We start from the raw sequence: 20,224 nt of genomic DNA on the forward strand, positions 1-20,224 counted from the left end.
ACCTTTATGAAAATTAAGGGTCACTGGACACTTGTACGATAACCTTGATTGTTGTCTAATAAGCTTTAAAAGTTCTGAGATCATTTTTAGACCATGTTTAATGCATATTATTTCGTTTCGAATCACCTTTAAGAGGGGGACAACCGGACAAAATCAATATTTACTTATGTCCATTCCTGGTTAAGAAATTCTAAAACCAAACTAAAACTAAAAAACCTCGCATGTTGTAACTTGTAACTGCTTAGCGCAAAGTAAAAAGAAAAAATTAATAACCGCTGATTAAGACAAACATCGGAACATTAAAATGAGTGTAAACTAAAAGTGATTAACTCTTGTTTTTACGAAAATGATCAAAGTTCTAAAAACACGTAAGTTTTTCTGAAAATCTTTTTTGTAATGAAATTACTTATGCCTTGCACCACCCACGGGCCGCGCGTTGAATGAAGCGCAGATTGCTTTTATGTTTTCACGAATGGCTAAAAATGCGCCTCTTTTTAGGGGTTGAAAAAAATTATAATATCAAGCTATTTAGCAATAATTTGGAATAGGTACTAATACTCAGGGGTATAAACATACCCAATTTGGTAATTTTTTTGGAAAAGGGGGAGGTCTATTTAGCTGAAAAAACTGGATAATAACAAAAACAGGCGCACATTTAGCCGCTCATATGTTTTCTATGATTGCAAATAATGGCCAGCTTTACTCGCAGCTTTAGAAGGAATTATTTATAGTACAATCGTTAGTTATATAAACGTAGTAATTTATTTTGTTGAGTTTCAAAAAGACTCATACTATAGACCCATGAATGTAGAACCTATTGCTGTTACTGTCAAAAAAAGAATGACCCCAGATTGTAGTGTACTTTTGTCATAACACCTCATTGAGCTTTGACTTCGCCATGTCATACCTCTTGATTGGCATATGCTGCATTAAGGCTTACCTCAATCGTTTTGACAGTGAGGGCATTTGGGTCTATAGACCGTGAGGGCATTAGGGTCTATAGACCGTGAGGGCAATAGGGCTCTAAACCGCGAGGGCATTAAGGCTATAAACCGTTAGGGCATTAAGGCTATAGACCGTGAGGGCATCAGGGCTATAGACCGTGAGGGCATCAGGGCTATAAACCGTGAGGGCATCAGGGCTATAGACCGTGAGGGCATCAGGGCTATAGACCGTGAGGGCATCAGGGCTATAGACCGTGAGGGCATCAGGGCTATAGTCTGTGAGGGCATCAGGGCTATAGACAGCGAGGGCATCAGGGCTATAGACCGTGAGGGCATCAGGGCTATAGACCGCGAGGTCATCAGGGGCTATAGACCGCGAGGTCATCAGGGCTATAGACCGCGAGGGCATCAGGGCTATAGACCGCGAGGGCAATAGGGCTCTAAACCGCGAGGGCATTAAGGCTATAAACCGTTAGGGCATTAAGGCTATAGACCGTGAGGGCATCAGGGCTATAAACCGTGAGGGCATCAGGGCTATAGACCGTGAGGGCATCAGGGCTATAGACCGTGAGGGCATCAGGGCTATAGACCGTGAGGGCATCAGGGCTATAGTCTGTGAGGGCATCAGGGCTATAGACCGTGAGGGCATCAGGGCTATAAACCGTGAGGGCATCAGAGCTATACTGTAAGAATCTTTATTCATGTACACGAACAAATTCATGAATCCATTGGTCATGTTCTTTCAAAAGGTGTCAATGTAATTTATAGTTGGTAAAATGATGGGGCCACTTCTTCCTGCCTTTGAAAGTTCGACTCCATTCAGATTGTATTATTTATTTTGAATATCAACGTCAATATTATTTTAATTCCTAATAGACCCTCAGGGGTGTGTGCGCATCAAAAGATGTTAGATGGGGCTTCAAAGTTACTAGTCCCCCAAAGTCCCTTTGTTTGAAGCCATATCTAACGTGTTTGTTTTCAACATACCAATCATGCTTCAAAACCAGGTGGTTAAACACCAGACTCTATTTTACTCCCCGATTTTTGAAAATAGTATTTGTATTTGTTATTAGGCCTACTAACTTTATACATAACCTCTCTATAAGTTGAAATGTATGACTCATTTAAAAAAAAAATATTACAATAAAATAAATGCAAGCGACACAAGGAATACTCATCTCCCCTTCTCCAACCTGACACTTTGAGGTGTGGAGGAGTATTCTAGGTAACTCACGACGCTTGTGAAATTTTGACTTCAATAATTAAGGAGGCCCTCCAACATCGCGACATCATAAAGATTCCCTGTGTTGCTTCTATGTTTACCTCTTTAGAGTAAATGTATCCCTAAGGGTTGCGGATTTGTTTCTGATAGGTTTGTTTCAAAGAACAATTTTCAATTAAATGCTGAAATGCGAAGCCAAAGAATTTTATTGAAGCGGATGGATTGATTGAAGGTAGGTAACTTTAACTTTGAAGGGTTGGTACTGGACAGTAACTGTGAACACGTTTTACAAATCTTTGAATAACTTCCGTGGCGCTAATGTTAGACACCTGAAACTTTCAGGACATGAAATTTGATTCTTTAGCCACAATTCACTATGTTTTCAGCCTTTTAACTCTGTTAAATTTTGCACAATATCCTATTTTACCAAGCCCCTTAGGGGATCCCAACTCTGAACAATCGCAGGTAACTGTAAACACCAATACCCTAAATAAGGTTTAGGAAGGGGAAATTTTCTTGAGCTAGCTCGCGATATGAAGAATTCTTAATCTCATGAGGACAAATAAATATCTGTAGTTTTATATACTTAATTCACAATCACGAAGTATTTCCAATTCATAGTTTAGCAGCTGTCAAAATTTCAACGCAACCGAAAATGTCCAATCAAATTGATAACCAATCACTGCGTCCAGTACTCAAACGTGATAGTAACCGGGGAGCAAGAGTTTTTCAAACAGCTATATTCGAAGTTCAGTCACAAAAAGCGAAACAGTTCCCGAGAGAGTTGCAACAGTATCAAGAGGAACGAACTAGTCGAGCGAACCGGAGTTTGAAATCCCAGTGTTGGAGACGCCACTTAAAAGTTGCCAAGTCTAAAGTTCTACCTCAGAACGCGATTAGTCGAAAGAAGCGGAATTTCGAATCAGACCACCAAGCATGGTATTCGAAAGGCCATTTAAATAATGCCAAATCCAAAGCCCTACCATTACCGAGACACTCGCAAGAGACTCAAAGGTATCTGATAAATCACAATGTCTCAAAGGAACGCGGTAACCAGTCACACAGTTTCGGTGGGGCCAGACCCAAAGAACTACCAGAAACGACAATAATCAGATCAAACAATTTTGTAAGCCATTCTCATGTAAACATCACTAATAGCGATACGAATGATCGCAAGTACCCAATGGGCTACAAAAACTTGCAGGACTTACAGTTAAAACCACCCAATGAAGTTATTTTTACCATTCAAACGCGTCGCAGTGGTTTCAAATTAAGTCTTATTGACTCTGAAATTTCTAAAGATAAATTCGCAATGTGTTTGCACGTCTTATCGCTAGCGTCCCATTGCGATCACAAGGAATCGTTGAAGAATTTCTTAGGCGATGTACTTAAAGAATGCGAAACGTTCTTCACCGTAAAACTGCCCAAATACTTACTGGAAGCTCAAAGCACCCCGTTGGACACTTTCAAATTGCAGTCAATGTACTACATCTTGGATCTCATTGAAGCCTTGCAAAAATTTCAACCTGAGGCATCGCTACAAACAACGCAAACCTTGATTCCATTTGCTAGAATCACGATAACTCGGCTAACTGACGCTCAGAAACGTGGACAGGACATGTTAAAACGTCTCGAAGAAATGGAACTCAAAATGAACAGTTTGTTGGACAGTTATAACGTTGTACATAACATGAATCGTAAGGACATTGACCGAGTACCCAATGATTTTCGAACCATACCAATTTTCCCGGAACTCCAAGACTTGGTTAACAACGTCAGACCGTTTTTACGACCAAATATCGTTGAAGGAAGGTACTTGGATGTTAACCATTACCTTGACGTCCAATTTCGACTCTTGAGGGAGGATTTCATTCGGCCACTTAGAAACGGCATCGCCACGTACTTGGAAAATCAAAAACTTCAAACTAACAAGAAACGCGTAATGGATATTAAAGTCTACGAGGGTGTAAGAATAATCGAAACCACACTCGGAGACGATGGAGTAGCTCATTACGTCGCATTCGACGCGGAAGCTACTCGTAATGTCACCTGGGAAACCAGCAAACGTCTGCTCTACGGAGCCTTAGTCTGTCTAACTCCGGACAATTTCAAATCTATTTACTTTGGTACAGTTTCGGAACGCATCGTTGAACAACTACGCAAAGGTGTCGTGGGCGTTAAGTTCGAGAATCAGGTCAAAATATTGAATGTACAAACTTTGATCTTCACCATGGTTGAAACCGAAGCTTATTTCGAAGCCAGTCGTTACGTTTTGACAGCATTACAGAATGTGGACGAAGACACTTTTCCCATGAAGGAACATATTGTAGAGCTGCGCAAAACGATTGACAAGCCTGCGTACCTTCACGATGACAGTGTTTACTGTTTCGGAAACTTAGTGACTGATAATTTTCCTGATCTTGACGTAAACGAAACAAATGAAAGCGTTTTAACTAAATCTGCAGTCCAGGAAACTGATCCAAAACTGGAACACCATTGTGAAGCCGAAAAGAAAGTTAAACTTTTCGACGAGAACACATGGCCCTCTGCTGATGAACTAAAGTTGGATCAATCTCAGTACTTGGCCTTCAAGTCCGCTCTCACCCAGAAATTGTCCATCATTCAGGGGCCTCCTGGAACGGGCAAAACGCATGTTGGACTAAAGATAATGAAAGCATTGCTGCACAATAGCCAGCAATGGAACCCGGACAGCTTATCACCCATCTTGATCGTCTGCTACACTAATCACGCATTGGACCAATTCCTCGAGGGTGTTTTGAAGATAACCAACAAACTGATTCGAGTCGGTGGAAAATGTCGCAGTGATGCAGTCAGGCCCTATTCCGTGAACAGTAATAGAAAAAGAGGCGGGCATCTTTCTTCTCAACACCATTCCACCAGGGATGAAGTTAGAAAAATAATGAACCAAATTAAATTCAACGAATGCCTCGTTCGAAAGGCTGATTCTTGCCTTCTAAGTGAAGAAGATTTAGTGGCTGTAATGGAAGAACATCATTACAATAACTTCGTACTTGATGTACCGTATTTCATTAAGGATTCGACCATAAATAGCAGGAATGTAATGAATGAATGGCTCAGGTTTGGCAATGAAAGTGCGGAGCCACGAACCAAGGCCAAGAAAGAATCTGTAATCAAAAATGCAATGGAACAATCCTTGAGAAATAGAAGAGGTACCAAACGTAAATACCAGGATGATAATGGCCAAGTGCCAGAGGATCAAGATGGGCACGACATTGAGTATATCATTGACCAAAGAATGGAGGAATCGGATTTTTATCACAAAAAGAGAGAGGTTATTTTTAACCACTCAGAGCTGCAGGGAGCGTATAATTGCAGAACTCAAAATTCACAACGAACTGGCAGAGAGAGCCTTAATGAAGGTACCGATAACTTAGCGGAAAAGTTAAAATCGACCAGAGTTTTCACGAGTAACGAGTTAAGTCAAATCAGTCGAAGGAATATCTGGAGCTTACAATATCACGATAGGTGGCGTTTATACAAAACGTGGTTGAATACTTTCGTGAAACAAAAATTACTCGAAACAGAGGATCTGAAGAAAGCTTACGAACAGAAATTGGTTACACTAAGCGAGATGCGAGCGGAGGAAGACGCTTGTTTGGCGAAATCAGCCTGCGTTGTCGGCATGACTACAACAGGCGCCGCCAAGTACCGCCACTTGGTCAGCAGTATCAAGGCCAAAATCGTCGTCGTTGAAGAAGCGGCTGAAGTACTCGAAGCTCAGATCGTCACTTCACTTAGTAAGCACACCCAGCATTTGATCCTCATTGGGGACCATCAACAGTTGCGACCCAACCCGGTTGTCTACGAACTCGCCAAGAAGTTCAACTTGGAGATATCGCTCTTCGAACGCCTTATCAAGAATGGCATACCCTTTGTCCGTTTGGGTATCCAACATCGAATGCGACCAGAGATTTCCAGACTGCTCGTGCCGCACATTTACCAAGATCTCGAAGACCACGAATCCGTTCTAAAGTACGAGCAAGTTGTTGGTTTCAGTAAGAGCGTATTCTTCGTGAACCATAACCAACAGGAACTCCAAGAACGCGACACAACAACGCGCCTCAATTTACACGAATCCCAGTATATCGTTGCGTTATGCAAGTATATTTTACTCCAAGGCTATATGCCATCGCAAGTAACCATATTAACTACATACGTTGGGCAGTTGTTCGAAATCAAACGACTTTTGACTGGTAAACTCCAAGACGTCAAAGCGACGGTTGTTGATAACTTCCAAGGCGAAGAAAATGATATTATTTTGCTGTCATTCGTTCGAAGCAACGATCAGAATAGTATTGGATTTCTTAAAACGGAGAATAGAGTATGCGTCGCGCTATCGAGAGCCAAGAAAGCACTTTTTTGTATCGGCAATTTCGATCTGTTTGCGCAAGAAAGTGTTCTGTGGACCAACATCACCAATGAGCTTGTTAAGATGTCAGCCATTGGTCCTAGTTTGGATTTGCGATGCCAAGTACACAAAACCTCAATCGAAGCCGAGACCCCGTTAAATTTTACCCAAGTCCCCGACGGAGGTTGCCATTTGCCATGCGACTACAGGATGGAGTGTGGACACGTATGTCCTAAGAAGTGTCACCCATTGAACAGAGATCACGAAGAATTAAAGTGTTTGAAGCCTTGTGAGAGATCCTGCGTCAATGGACATAAATGTAACAAACTATGTCAAGACAATTGCGGTCTCTGTACGGTCATGGTACCGAAGACAGTACCAAAATGCGGGCACGAATCTCAAATGGAATGTCACGTTGATGTTGAAAATTATCTTTGCAAACATCCATGTTCTAAAATACTTGAATGTGGACATAACTGTAATGAATTATGTTACAACGAATGCCCTCCGTGTCAAGTAACGGTTACAAAGACTTTCCCTCGATGCGGACACGAAGTTGATATAATATGTTCCGCAGACATAACCACTTTCTCATGCAAATCACCTTGTCCCGAAATTTTGGACTGTGGACACCCTTGTCCTCAACGATGTGTAGATATATGTGGTGGTTGCCAAGTAAAACAAAAAGTGATTGGACCGTGTAAGCACACTATCACCATCACGTGCTGCTTGTCCAAAGACGAAAATGAACTCAAGAAACGTTGTCGCGAGCAATGTAATAAAATCCTTGAATGTGGACACAAATGCGGCCTATTATGCGGAGACTATTGCCGAAGGAAATGTAAAGTACGAGTTGAGGTGTCACTACCTTGCGGTCACTTAACGAAGTGCCTTTGTTACCAATCGAAAGACGAGGCGTTTTTGCTGGAAAATTGTCCTGAAACCTGCAACACTGAACTAAAATGCGGACACAAAAGAGAGTATAGACCACCGTATACCGATGAGATTCTCGGTATACGGTGGTCCTGTGAGGAGGAGGGGGTTTATTACCTCCCACTCTTCGTTCTTCTCTGTAGGCGGTGGTGCGCCGGAGGGTAGGGGGGGGATTGCAGGGGGGGGTGAAATTGATGACGTCACGTGATATTGTTGGCGGTAAATTTGATTTGTAACGCCCCCCCTAGTTGTGGCGGGAGATTTAGTTGATTATTAAGGTGATGGCGCGAAATTTGAATTTATATTTTAGTGTATTGATCTGACGTGACTTGGCGATGGTAAAGGTATGTAGTGCCCATAGTGGTATTGTAGGATATTGTATACATTTAGTGGATGATTTATATAGGTTCAGTAGACTCTTTCTACACCGTCCTGTAATGCTATTCTCTGTATGATTTTATGGTATCTCCATGTCTGCTTATGTCATACTAAAGAACTAGTTTTAATTGAGATATGGTTTACATTGCAAAAGGTACCAATTAAGCTACGATGCGGTTCTACAGCAAGGGTGTTTTGCATTGGTTATTATGGTACTGAGTTAAAACAATAGTACATTTTAATACCATAAACGAGGTATTACAACAGTTTTTTGCACAGTTTGGTAGTTGATTAGAAGCTAAAATGAAGCAGTACTACTAAAACATCATAAAATGCTGATCCTAACATTTCCGCGTAAAGTATACACGAATATAGCTTGACTGTTTCATATATTTTCTATTTAGCACATATTTTAAGTGATATTGTTACGAAAAAAGAATTACATATTACGTAAGGTGCATCGGAGGAAACACGTGATTTCTTACTAATCTTGTCAACAACCTTTCTCTCCAGAGTTCGGAAGTGAAATGACTCTACAGTTTACAAAATTCCCTTTTGGCCACCCAACAGTTATATATTATATGACATTAAGGGGGAGGAGGAGGTCGAACTTGGGACATAACTAAAGAATTTATCCCCATCTGTTTTTATTTATACGTAAACACTTTCAGACATGTCTAGATTTTTTGAGATAGGGTGGGGGGGCAGGGCCCTTTGATTCCAGGCATTGTTATCAATAGAATTTATTTTTCTTTAAGTGGACCTCCAACTAGGTGGTTTAGCACCTTAAAAGGGGGCTTGGTCGACCCTGTTGTATTGTTAACAATGGAATCTGAGTGATTTATGACTCACACCAGCGTGTTAAGACATTCCATCGGCTTTTTACGTAACCACGTTCAGACGGGTCTATGGCCATAAAAAGGGGCGGAACTTGAACAAAAGAATTTATTTGGTCAATTCTTTAATTGGACCACCCACCAGGTGGTTTATTACCTTAAAGGGGGAACCAGTTGTATTGTTAGGAATATAATTTATTTTCGGATTTATTGCTTTAATTGGTGACTCACTCTACCACCAAACATTTGATTCTAGGTGTTTGCCCCCCCCCCAAGGGCATTATCTGGACAAGTCTCAACAAGTTATGTCTTTGTCGCGTTAACAGAAACGCAATATATCATTAAACCGAAGCATTGACTATACTATATTTATCAAAATTATCGGCAACGTAATCAAAAATTTGTGGAAAATGTAAAACGGTATTGAAAGAAGCATCATTCACAACGCATTTCGAGTTAGAAGTAAAAAACAACCGAAACGTTTTTGATCATTTGTGTTACTTTTTATCGAAACAAAATTGATCATTTGAGGAATACATGTAAAAACGAATAGCCCACCGAAACGAAATCAGTCATCTCGATTACATTTAACCGAAACTAAAAGCGTCAATTGAAAAACATTTCATATTGTTAAAAACGTGTCGATAAATTTGCACAGCATTTATCAAAATTACTCTATGTTTCACCAAAAAACTTTTGATTTAGCAAAATTTCACCAATTATTTTCTATTTAAATAAAAATTTATCACCTATTGAATCCGCCACCCCCCCCTCTTCGCAGAAAATAGTATAGCAATCTTTTACTATAACAAAGACTAAGCTAATTAAGTATTTCTTAGGAAACGTCAATCAATTCGAGCACGAGACCAAAGTATATGTTTACAATGCCAAATCATTTACATAGTTTCACACTAGAATTTCACTGCTATTTACACTGTTCTAGGGAAAAACACAGCTTTTAACTAACACCTTTAGAAAGACATACATCCCTATATACTAAAACAGAATATAGCACCAACGAAAAGTTCAAAGTTCAACACAAAGTGCTATTTAGCTAATGTCAGTGCATGAATCTTGGATTTCTAGCAATAGAAGGAAATATTGTACCCAACATTTTTCTAACATATAAAAATGCTTATTTGGGTTTCCTAAATTCCCAAAGAATTGCATACAAAGTTTGAAAAGGTACTGACTTCAGTTAATCCAACTCACTTTGTTTCTTTAGTTGCCTTAAAATTTTATGATATATAATAATGTACCCAACGCATTTAGTGTTAGAAGTAAAAAACAATCGAAACGTTTTTAATCAACAACGTTACATTTTTTCGAACCGAAATTGATCATTTGAAATTTTTAAAATCCCATAGGAATACATGTAAAAACGAATAGACCACCGACACGAAATCAGTCCTCTAGATTACATTTAACCGAAACTAAAAGCGTAATTTGAAAAACATTTCAAATTGTTAAAAACGTGTCGATAAATTTGCACAGCATTTATCAAAATTACTCTATGTTTCACCAAAAACACTTTTGTTTTAGCAAAATTTCACCAATTATTTTCTATTTAAATAAAAATTTAACACCTATTAAGAATTTGTGATGCATTCCCTAGCGGTGTATACTCAAGCCACGGGGTGGAGGTCAATAGAGATCTTGAGGGCATAATAAAATGATTGTAAAAATAACTCTCTCTGGCAAGCTGAAGGGTCCGTTACCATAAGTTGCGGGCGGTTTCTACGTTCTCCCCATCTCCATTGTATTTCATGAATTGTTATGGAGTCGAGTACACAAAGGTTGACCAGAATACGTCAGATCTTGGCGATCAACCCCCTAAAATCTACTTATTGTACTATTTATTTTATTGGTCTTGGGAATGCTGGAATTCCTTAATCTTCAGAACTTTGACATAAAAATACGTTTACAGTCTAACACTGCAATAGTTAAGGACAATAAATATTTCGTAATAGCTTTGTAAGGAATTTAGTATAAAAACCCCTGACTAAATAGAGTCGAGTATCATTATTCGAGAAGACCTTAAACTTACAAGATGGAAAATGGCAAAAGGAAGATAGTTGTGACTAACGAACGTAAAATTAACGGGAGATTCCATATATCTAAAGAGTTGTTCTTAACAACTGGATTTGTAAACGGTACGCTGGATCCCGAAGTTCGGCTATGTAGGTTACAATCTTTAAAAAGCTTCGCCATTTCCACTAGTACATGGGAAAAGCTGATTCCACGTTTACCCGTATTAGCGGGTTGGACTGCCGCCCACGAAACTAACAATTTTGAAATCGTGTTAAACGATAACCCCAATGAAAAGACAACGGTTGTGGCATACCATAACACATGCCACATTAGAGACATGTTAAAGGAGGAGTCTATTGTTTTGAACAGTATGGAGACAGTGGCCCTGAATCGCATTTCGGGAGCTGTAAAGGAGCATCTTATTAAGATAAGCGACCATGAAATTGTGTTTACACACATGGCAGATATACTCATAGAGTTTTATAACGCCATCTATGATAATTTATACGGGGATTATGAACGCATACCGTGCTTGGATGGTCAACCCGAGAAATTTGACGCCGTGGTTGGGTACTTCACGAACTTTATAACGTCTTACCAGGTCGTGACGAAATTCAAAAATGTTCTTCAAGAAGAAAATCTTGAAAACTATTTTTATAATTATAATTTATTTTCTGTAATTTCGGGTCAAATAACATACTTAAAAACCCGTATGCATTTACTAACTCATTTTTAATTTTATTTGTATTTAATTTTATGTTTAAAATAAATTGAATTGAACCGAAAAACTGTTATATATTTTCTAAATACAGATCATACATTTTTAAGCTATCTTTTTCCCTTTTACTATTTAAGACTATGAAATTAGAGTTTAGAAAAATAAACTAAACTTTGAAAGGTAAAAATATAAGCTTAATTTAAATAAAGAAAAGTATATAAGGTCAAATCAGAATTTATTTTTTCAAAAAATTTACAATTTTTTAAAAGAAATTTACAAAAATATTTTTTTTAACATTTTTTTTTACATCCGCCCACCCCCTCCTCACGGTTGGGTGAGGATCTGCACTAGTGCCGAGAACCATCGGAAAAATATTTCATCCCAGTTCTCGAACACTAGTGCAGCAGGCGGCGGCACCTCCAAAAATCGCACCCGACGGTACAGGACTAACTGCCCTAGCTCGAGGGTTACACTGTGGAAGAGAGAGAGAGAGTAAAATTAGTTATTACTTGTTAATATTGTGTATATAGGGGTAAGAAATGTATTTAGCTTACCGGAACCCTCGGCAGTTAAAGGCCAGGAGGCTGTAATAGAAATTATGAAATTTAGTTTAAAATATCTACGGAATAAAACCTTTTTAAAAATACTTACTCATCGGGGATGAAAATTGCGTGATTATAAATGACCTGCCGAACTTGATTCAACAGGTCATTTAAGTAATCATTATCCCTAATGACCTCCGCAAGTACCGCCAGGTACAATTGGAGTTGATGGATGAGGCTACGAGTAAATAGAAATTATAATTTCGCGTTATATTACCCCAAAGATAAAAGGTTCACTTACAAGTCACTATTGACGTTTAAATCAGCCTCTCCCGGCCTAGGCATGGCTAACCATGGATAATAAATGGCCGGGAGAGGTTGATATGGGGGCAGGGGTTCTGGACTCTGTGGTGGCGTCGGTGGCAGGCTGGGCGGTGGGGTCGGCGGCAAGCTGGGCGGCGGTGACGGGTTGCGTCGTCGCTGAGGCCCGACGACGCAATGAGGGCGTTGAGGGCAAGCCTCGGGTGACCCCGAACGGGATGTCCCCGACGAGTCCGAAAACTCGTCGGGGGAGTACGGAGTGTCCACTCCGTGGACGTAGCTGTAGAGAAAGATTTTCTAAGTCTTCTCTTAAAAAGATAACTTTTTAAAAAAGTTTTTTTCTTACCCTGTTGAAGAAAGGTCCATGGGTTGTTGCTGCTGGTTCATTTTTGACTTTGGCTTGAGAGAAAGTGGTGCCTTTGGGGGCTCGACCTCTTCATTTTATACTTTTTACTAGGGTCAAGGCGTGTTCGAGATCAAACACGTCACTCCAAGATGGTTAGCATGTACAAGGGTAAAAATTTTCGCGGGAAAATTGGTCCGAAGCCTTGCTATTGGACTATTTTTCAGGTGTCTTTCTTTTTGGATATATTTGGAAAAACTCCCTTCAACATTTCTTTGATCATCCGTCTTTGGTTTAACAGTACAAGCTTCTTTAACCGTATTTACAGTCTCGAATAGTAACAATCCACGTTAAAAGCTTTCAGAGGTTACTACAGTGGAAGGCAGGATGATGTCCTTAGTTTTGAAAATGATTTCAACGCGTTCATGGCGTCTTACGGCCCTTTTTAACTAGTGTTAGTTCTATTGTGATATATTTCTTCATGAAGGGGCTTGGTCGGGGAGAGGGGGGGGGCTATGTTCATTGTTTGGTATTCTATTTTAGGATCTTTTAGTACAATTCATGTAAAAACATCTTCGCTTCCGATCCCGTGCTTACCTAACAGGCGGATACCATAAAATTCCTATTGTAGAAGTCTAAAAATTGTTCCTACGGTGTTATTATTCCTCAGTATGCAACAGTGTTGGGGAATAAATTCGATAACAAGCTAACGCCATTAGGGAAGGCCATATAAACAATTTAAAAAATGTAAGATATATACGGACTCAGTTGTATCCTACTACAAACGCTACAGGGCCATACAAATATCGAAGCAACAGGCCTGGGGGTGGATGTTTTGTCAACGCAAGGTTCCACTCCTAAATTAGAATGAGTTCAACGCGTTCATAGCGTCCTACGACCCTTTTCAACTAGTAAAAATTCTATTGTGATATATTTTTTTCTTGAAGAGGCTTGGTCGGGGAGGGGGGGGGGGGCTATGTTCACTGTTTGGTATTCTATTTTAGGATCTTTTAGTACAATGCATGTAAAAACATCGTCGCTTCCAATCCCGAGATTACCTAACAGGCGGATACCATAAAATTCTTCTTTTGGAGTTCTAAAAAGTTTTCCTTTATGGCGTTATTTTTCCGCAGTATGCAACCGTGTTGGAGAATAAATTCGATAACAAGCTAACGCCATTAGGGAAGGCTATATAAACATTTAAAAAATGTAAGATATATACGGAATCAGTTGTATCTTACTACACGCGCTACAGGACCATACAAATCTAGAAGCAACAGGCCTGGGGGTGGATGTTTTGTCAACGCAAGGTTCAATTCGGTTTACCTTTGATGTTTGGTCGATAGTAAGTTTCTTCAGCTCTTGCAACCCCTCCCCTTTTTTTCAATTGGAAACTTATAAAAGATAACACCTAGTTCTGTACACCATCTGTACACCATAAGCAACAATTTTTTTGAATCAATTACTATGCCACCGACCAAAGCGAAAATAATATTTTACATCTTCTGTAATTCCATAAATATGCAAGAAAACAAGAAGGCAGGTACTGTGGACCGGGTTTTCCCGGTCTCCTCTTTTTACCTGTCAATATTTGATTGACTGTGTAGGCTTATAGTTTTGTAAGATTATAACAAAGGATGCTTTTGTAGGAATAAAATTTATAGAGACCGTAATATAAAGTAAAATATTACTTTCTTTAAAAGTATAAGTTCTAATAAAAAAAGACATTTTTTCAATTTTCATTTTAAATTGCATTTGATTTAACCTATAGTAATTTCTTCTATCTTCGTAAGGAATGGGTTTCCAGGCTAATAAAATGCAGTTTGCATCCAAAACACTGTACTATATCGTCGGTATGTAACGAATACTATTTCGATTGGCATTGTCTCTTTTTCAAAAGTTTAGAAATTTAGCCTCTTAAGGAATTAAATATGTTATATTTAAATGCCTAGTTACTACCGGGCTGATTATTGCCTATTCCGTTAACACGTTCATGCAATGGCTTTGGGGGTTGGTCGAACCATTTGTTATCATTGGAATTTATTTTGTGATTTATTGCTCACACAAATGTGTTATATCCAAGTTTATGTCATGGAGCAGGCCGACTTCTCGCCTACACAATCATATTCAGGACCGTGAGAAACTATAGGGTCATAGGTTAGCTTAAGGTAGAGTTGAAAGTAACTTTTTGAAAAGTGTACAATGTGAAGATATCAAAGGATACTACCATAGTTGAGAATCTCTAGAAACGCTTTACACACCATGTTTTTTATTTATTACCCCAATAAAATTAAGTATTTACGGTGTTTGTAACAAAATTCTATTTATAGGCCACTCTTTTGGCGACATTGTTTTTGACATAAAGCAAATCCATCGTGCTTTTGATCTAAACTATTAACAGGCATGGGTCCGAAAATGCATAGTGAGAAAAACATCTGATAAGCAATAAATCAGGCTATTGTTGAACGATTGAATAATGTGGGCGTGTCTATTAAGAAATTTCGTTAGCTTAAGGTAGCATTTTTTTTGAAAAATTTACAATGGTTTTTATGACCTGTTAGAAAAATTCGGAACAAAAGATACTTTTAACAGACGTGAGGATAACAAAGGGTATTTTCTCATTTGAGAATCTCTATAAATACTTTACATACCATGTTTTTTATTTATTATCCCAATAAAATTAGGTATTTACGGTGTTTGTAAGAAAATTCCTTGAGAGTAAAACATCTGATGACTGATAAGCAATAAGGGCTATTGTTAAATGGTTGAGGAATTTGCGCGTTTTTATTATGAAATTTAGTATAAAAGGGGCCGAGGAAATGATCAAAATCCACAGTCGATCTTCAAACACCGAAAGCTAAACATGGATCTTGAAACTCTCCGTACAACTTTGAACGAACTGACTATAAATAGACCCTGGCCGTTACGTATAATATATGAGTTTTATTTCTTCCTATGCACCTATCTGCGACTAGATCCGGTGTACGGACCGCAGACTCTACCACAACTCGTAGTACAGGGTGACTTAAATGTTAGTCAAGCTTGCCTCGACTTACTCGAGTATATGAAAACAGTTGCTCGAGCACCAGAGGACTGTAATACCCTGGAAGAATTGGAAAACCTAAGGAATCTAATTCCGAGTCCCTTAATAACTGAATACTCAGATCGTATGGCGAAACGACAAGAAGAAATTGAACGGGTTATACAAGAAGAAGAAACACTAATCGCCGACTTCAACAGCTCGCAATATGACAAAGAGATAGCCGCATTTTTAGACCGAACGGATCAAGGACCACCCGTAGAAGAGACACTATTGAACGATACCTTACCGAGGGAGAACGGTTCTGAAGAGACGATTTTTGACGATGAAATCGACGTACAATGGGGAGGAGGAGAAACGGACCCGCCCATACCTATTGACACCGTACCCTCTTGCGAGATACTAGGGCAAAGTGAGAGATTTTACAAACATTTTAACATGTATGGCCGAGAGATTGTTCTTAGAGTTACTGAAGATCCTGTCGCTAGTATTTGTACCGTAACCAAATGTGTTCTTAGTAAGTACAGGCCTACAGATTACGTTCAAATTACTTTAAAGAGTGCGGCAACTATTTGTAGGTCCGAACTAGAATTATCTTTTAGAAGAGCAGATCAAGTCGACCCTAATATTCTTTTTGACCAGCTTAGTGTTACGCTCTATGATGACGAAATGGAATCATTTTTCCTGGGTCCTATTAAACTGATTTTTAGCATTGTACGAATACCTGAGGGCAAGACCCTCACGTTACCCCGAGGTATTAAACCTTTTAATCTATTTTGCAAAGATAGACGTGGTATTGTACGTATAGTTAATTCAGATAACATCTGTCTTGCCGGAGCTCTTTGTGTAGCTATATCTCATAGAAATTATGCTAATGATACAACCGGAGACAAGATTATAAAGACCCATTACCAATCATTATCTACATATAGAGATGAGAACAAAATGCAGCAAGAAGCTGCTTTAGAACTATGTCTTAAGGCAGGAGTAAGGGCTAGTGATTGTGGGACGGTTGAATCTTTTCAAAAGTTCAAAGTTTATTTAAATAAATATTCGATTTTCGTCTACAAATTCGAAAACAGCGTTCCTATCTTGATTTTAGGTGAAAACGATCCCGATGATACTAGGCCCCGCCTCTTTTTATTGAATGAAAATAACCATTATAACGTTATTACAAGATTAAGACCACTTTTTAATCATGACCGATTCTGCGAAAAATGTCTCGTACCCTATTGGCGAATACAGTCGCATAAATGTAATGACTTTTGTTTTAGTTGCATGAGACCCACTATATGCCAAGGCCCCAAGATAGCTTGTGAATCTTGTTTACGAAAGTTCTTAGGCGACGATTGCTATCAAAGCCACTTAGCATCTTCCAGCAGTAAAAAGCCGCTATGTGAGCGTCTTTTTCACTGTAAAGACTGCTTAAATATTATTGATTTTTCCCGAAGAACTGAGGTGCATACGTGTGGGGATATATATTGTCAGATCTGTAAGAAATATCAACCTAGCAATCACTTATGTTATATCCAGGTTATCAAAGATAAACCCCTGAAAGTGCTATCCGTTAAAAAGCCTAGACCTAATCAGCCCAACCTTATGTATATTTTCTTTGATATAGAATGTATACAAACTAAGGTTTGTCAGGAAAAGTTAGGAGCCTTTGAACACCAGGCTATCCTGTTAGTCAGTATAACAGTGTGTGAGTTTTGTATAGATGAAACATCCCTAAATTTTAACTGTATTATGTGTAGTCAGTTTGGTAAGCGTAAACAGCAATTTTCAGGCGGAAATCCTATAGCTTTATTTTTAGATTATTTAATGCAATTGCATGCCGTTAAGAACGTCATCATACTGTCTCACTATGGCAGTAATTATGATAATCAGTTACTAATTAGAGAAATCATTAATCGAGATGAAAAATTCGTTCCATCTTTGAAAATTAACGGAACTCGAATTTTAGAAATGAAATTGTTTAACTTGCTATTTCTGGATTCTTATAATTTCATCCCTGTAGCCTTAGCAAAGTTTCCCGCTACTTTTGGTATACCTGATGCAGTCAAAGGGTATTTCCCACATTTTTTATTCAATGTAATAGAACACAATTTTGATGTAAATAGACAGAATGAAACCAACTATGCTATAGAGACTAATCTGCCCCCTATCGAAGCTTATGGTTGTCAATATTTTACAAGGAAGAATTTAGATGCCTTCTTAAAATGGCATAACGCAGAAGATAGTAAAGGTAAAGGTTTCGACTTCTTGAAGGAACTCAATTATTATTGTGAGAACGACACGGTTTTACTATTCCTAGGTTGTTTAACTTTTCGTACCCTACTGCTTAAAGTAACAGGCGTTGATCCATTTAATTGCGGCGCAATTACTCTTCCTGGCGTGTGCTCTCACGTGTTTCGCCGAAATTATCTTAAACCCGATACTATAGGCATCATACCGGCAAATTATTATAGACTTAGTGAAAATCAGTCAATGGGTGCTATAGAATGGCTTGAGTGGACCGCACACAAACGAAATATATCTATCCAATCCTCCTTTAGAGGTAAAGAAACCAGAATACAAAAACTCAAAGTAGACGGTTTTTGTGAAATCAACAAGGAAATATTCGAATACTGGGGGTGTTTCTATCATGGGTGCAAAATACACTTTCCTTTAAACAGAAACAAGGCTTTGCATGGAGACCCTGCTCAGACTTTGAACTCTAGATATTTTAGTAGCATGAACGTGTTATCCAAATTTGAATCCCTCAATTATATAGTAAATATCAAATGGGAGTGCGAATGGCAGAAAGAAAAAACGAATAAACCCGAAATAACAGAGTTTTTAAACCATAATGATATTAAGCCTAAAATAGTAAAAAGATTAGACCCCCGTGATGCATTCTTCGGAGGCAGATGTTGTGCCACGAAATTATACCATAAAACAACAGGATCAGAGCGTATTCATTACGTGGATTTCACAAGTTTATACCCTTTCATTAACAAAACCACCAAGATACCTATAGGCCACCCTGAAATAATATTAGACAACTTTCCCAACATATTTTCGTTTGATGGACTTCTTAAATGTGACATCTTACCGGCGCAAAACCTCATTCATCCCGTTCTGCCGGCTCGTATTAATGGAAAATTAACGTTTCCATTATGTTACACCTGCTGCAAAACCCAATTTCAAGATGATTGTGAACATACTCCAGAACAAAGAGAATTGCGAGGTACATGGGTAGTCGATGAGTTACGCCATGCAGTAGAGAATGGTTACACAATCACACGAATGTACGAGGCTTGGTCATACAAAGTCACACAGTACGATCCCAAAACAAAACAGGGTGGACTGTTTAAAGATTATGTTAATACCTTTTTAGAGTATAAAACCCTAGCTAGTGGCTTTCCTGCAGATTGCCAGACTCTAGAAGATAAGGAGAACTACGTTAAAAACTTCAAAGACGAAGAGGGCGTCGAACTGGATATCACTAAAGTAGAGAAAAATGAAGGTCTCAGATGCCTTAGCAAACTTATGCTCAACTCTTTTTGGGGTAAATTTGGCCAGAAAACAAGACACACCTCTACCGAATTAATCAAAGATGCCAACAAATTGTACGGATTAATATTAAATCCAGACTTGGAGGTGAAAAGTTTATTAACAATCAACGAAAACACAGTACTAGTAAAGTACGAACACATTCTCGAAAACGAGATTGTGCACAAACACACAAACGTAGTCATCGCTTGTTTTACTACGACTATGGCCCGATTACATTTACTAAAACATCTTGAAAAGGTCGGTGACCTTTGTTTTTATTATGACACGGATAGTTTACTATACCTCTCGCCAGACGGCGCTCATTTGCTACCCACAGGCGATTATTTGGGGCAACTTAAAAATGAGTTAGAACCTTATGGACAAGATGCGTATATTTGTGAATGGGGGAGTGCTGGACCAAAGAACTATTCTATGGACATTCTCGACCCTAAAACGGGCAAAAAAACCAATATTATTAAAGTTAAAGGATTTTATTTAAACGCCTATACAGAAAATTATATAAATTTTGAAACAATGAAGAAACTACTGGGGGTAAACAATGAAGGTGAACCTCTAATGAACTCGATTCAAGTCCCTATTGGCCCTCAAATCAGACGTCTGCAAGATCACACACTGATCACGATCAACCAGACCAAAACATATCAGGTCGTAGTGGATAAAGTTAGAGTTCTACCTGATTATAAAACTACCCCATACGGTTATATTAAATAGAATCTTTGACATTTTCCACATAAGTTACTTGTATATATTTTAGAGACCCAGTATCAGTATTTTAATAGGTATCTCAAGTATTATTTATAGTAATATTAACGTATTTTAACTATTAACATGTAACAATATTTTAACGAATATACAGTGTTTTTTGGTACTGTTTTTGCATCTAGTAAGCTTTTTTTAATTAGTATATATTAGCACTATAGTTTAAAAATTAGTATACTGTTTTGTATAAGTGTAATTTTTATTTTTTT

The 20,224-nt window shown here is 38.6% G+C and overlaps 2 protein-coding genes across 2 annotated transcripts; one reads left to right on the plus strand and one right to left on the minus strand.

Annotated features, from left to right (window-relative positions):
• Window positions 1-214: 214 nt before the first annotated feature.
• LOC149679691 (NFX1-type zinc finger-containing protein 1-like) lies at window positions 215-7,654 on the plus strand. The gene is made up of 3 exons (XM_089835697.1): window positions 215-368; window positions 2,317-2,398; window positions 2,788-7,654. Exon 3 carries the CDS (start codon window positions 2,822-2,824, stop codon window positions 7,652-7,654), a length of 4,833 nt encoding a protein of 1,610 aa, XP_089691823.1. The 5' UTR covers window positions 215-368; window positions 2,317-2,398; window positions 2,788-2,821.
• A 3,914-nt stretch (window positions 7,655-11,568) lies between these two features.
• On the minus strand, window positions 11,569-17,304 carry LOC149679692 (uncharacterized). Its single transcript, XM_089835464.1, has 5 exons — window positions 12,662-17,304; window positions 12,296-12,595; window positions 12,104-12,232; window positions 12,007-12,036; window positions 11,569-11,924 (listed from the first exon to the last, which is right to left on the minus strand). The coding sequence occupies exons 1-5, from the start codon at window positions 12,700-12,702 to the stop codon at window positions 11,777-11,779; spliced, it is 648 nt and encodes a 215-aa protein (XP_089691590.1). The 5' UTR covers window positions 12,703-17,304; the 3' UTR covers window positions 11,569-11,776.
• Window positions 17,305-20,224: the final 2,920 nt, after the last annotated feature.

The sequence above is a fragment of the Phalangium opilio genome, unplaced genomic scaffold (genome assembly GCF_054372755.1).
Source record: "Phalangium opilio isolate 3A_F unplaced genomic scaffold, DU_Popi_V2 ptg000041l_1, whole genome shotgun sequence".
NCBI lineage: Eukaryota > Metazoa > Arthropoda > Arachnida > Opiliones > Phalangiidae > Phalangium > Phalangium opilio.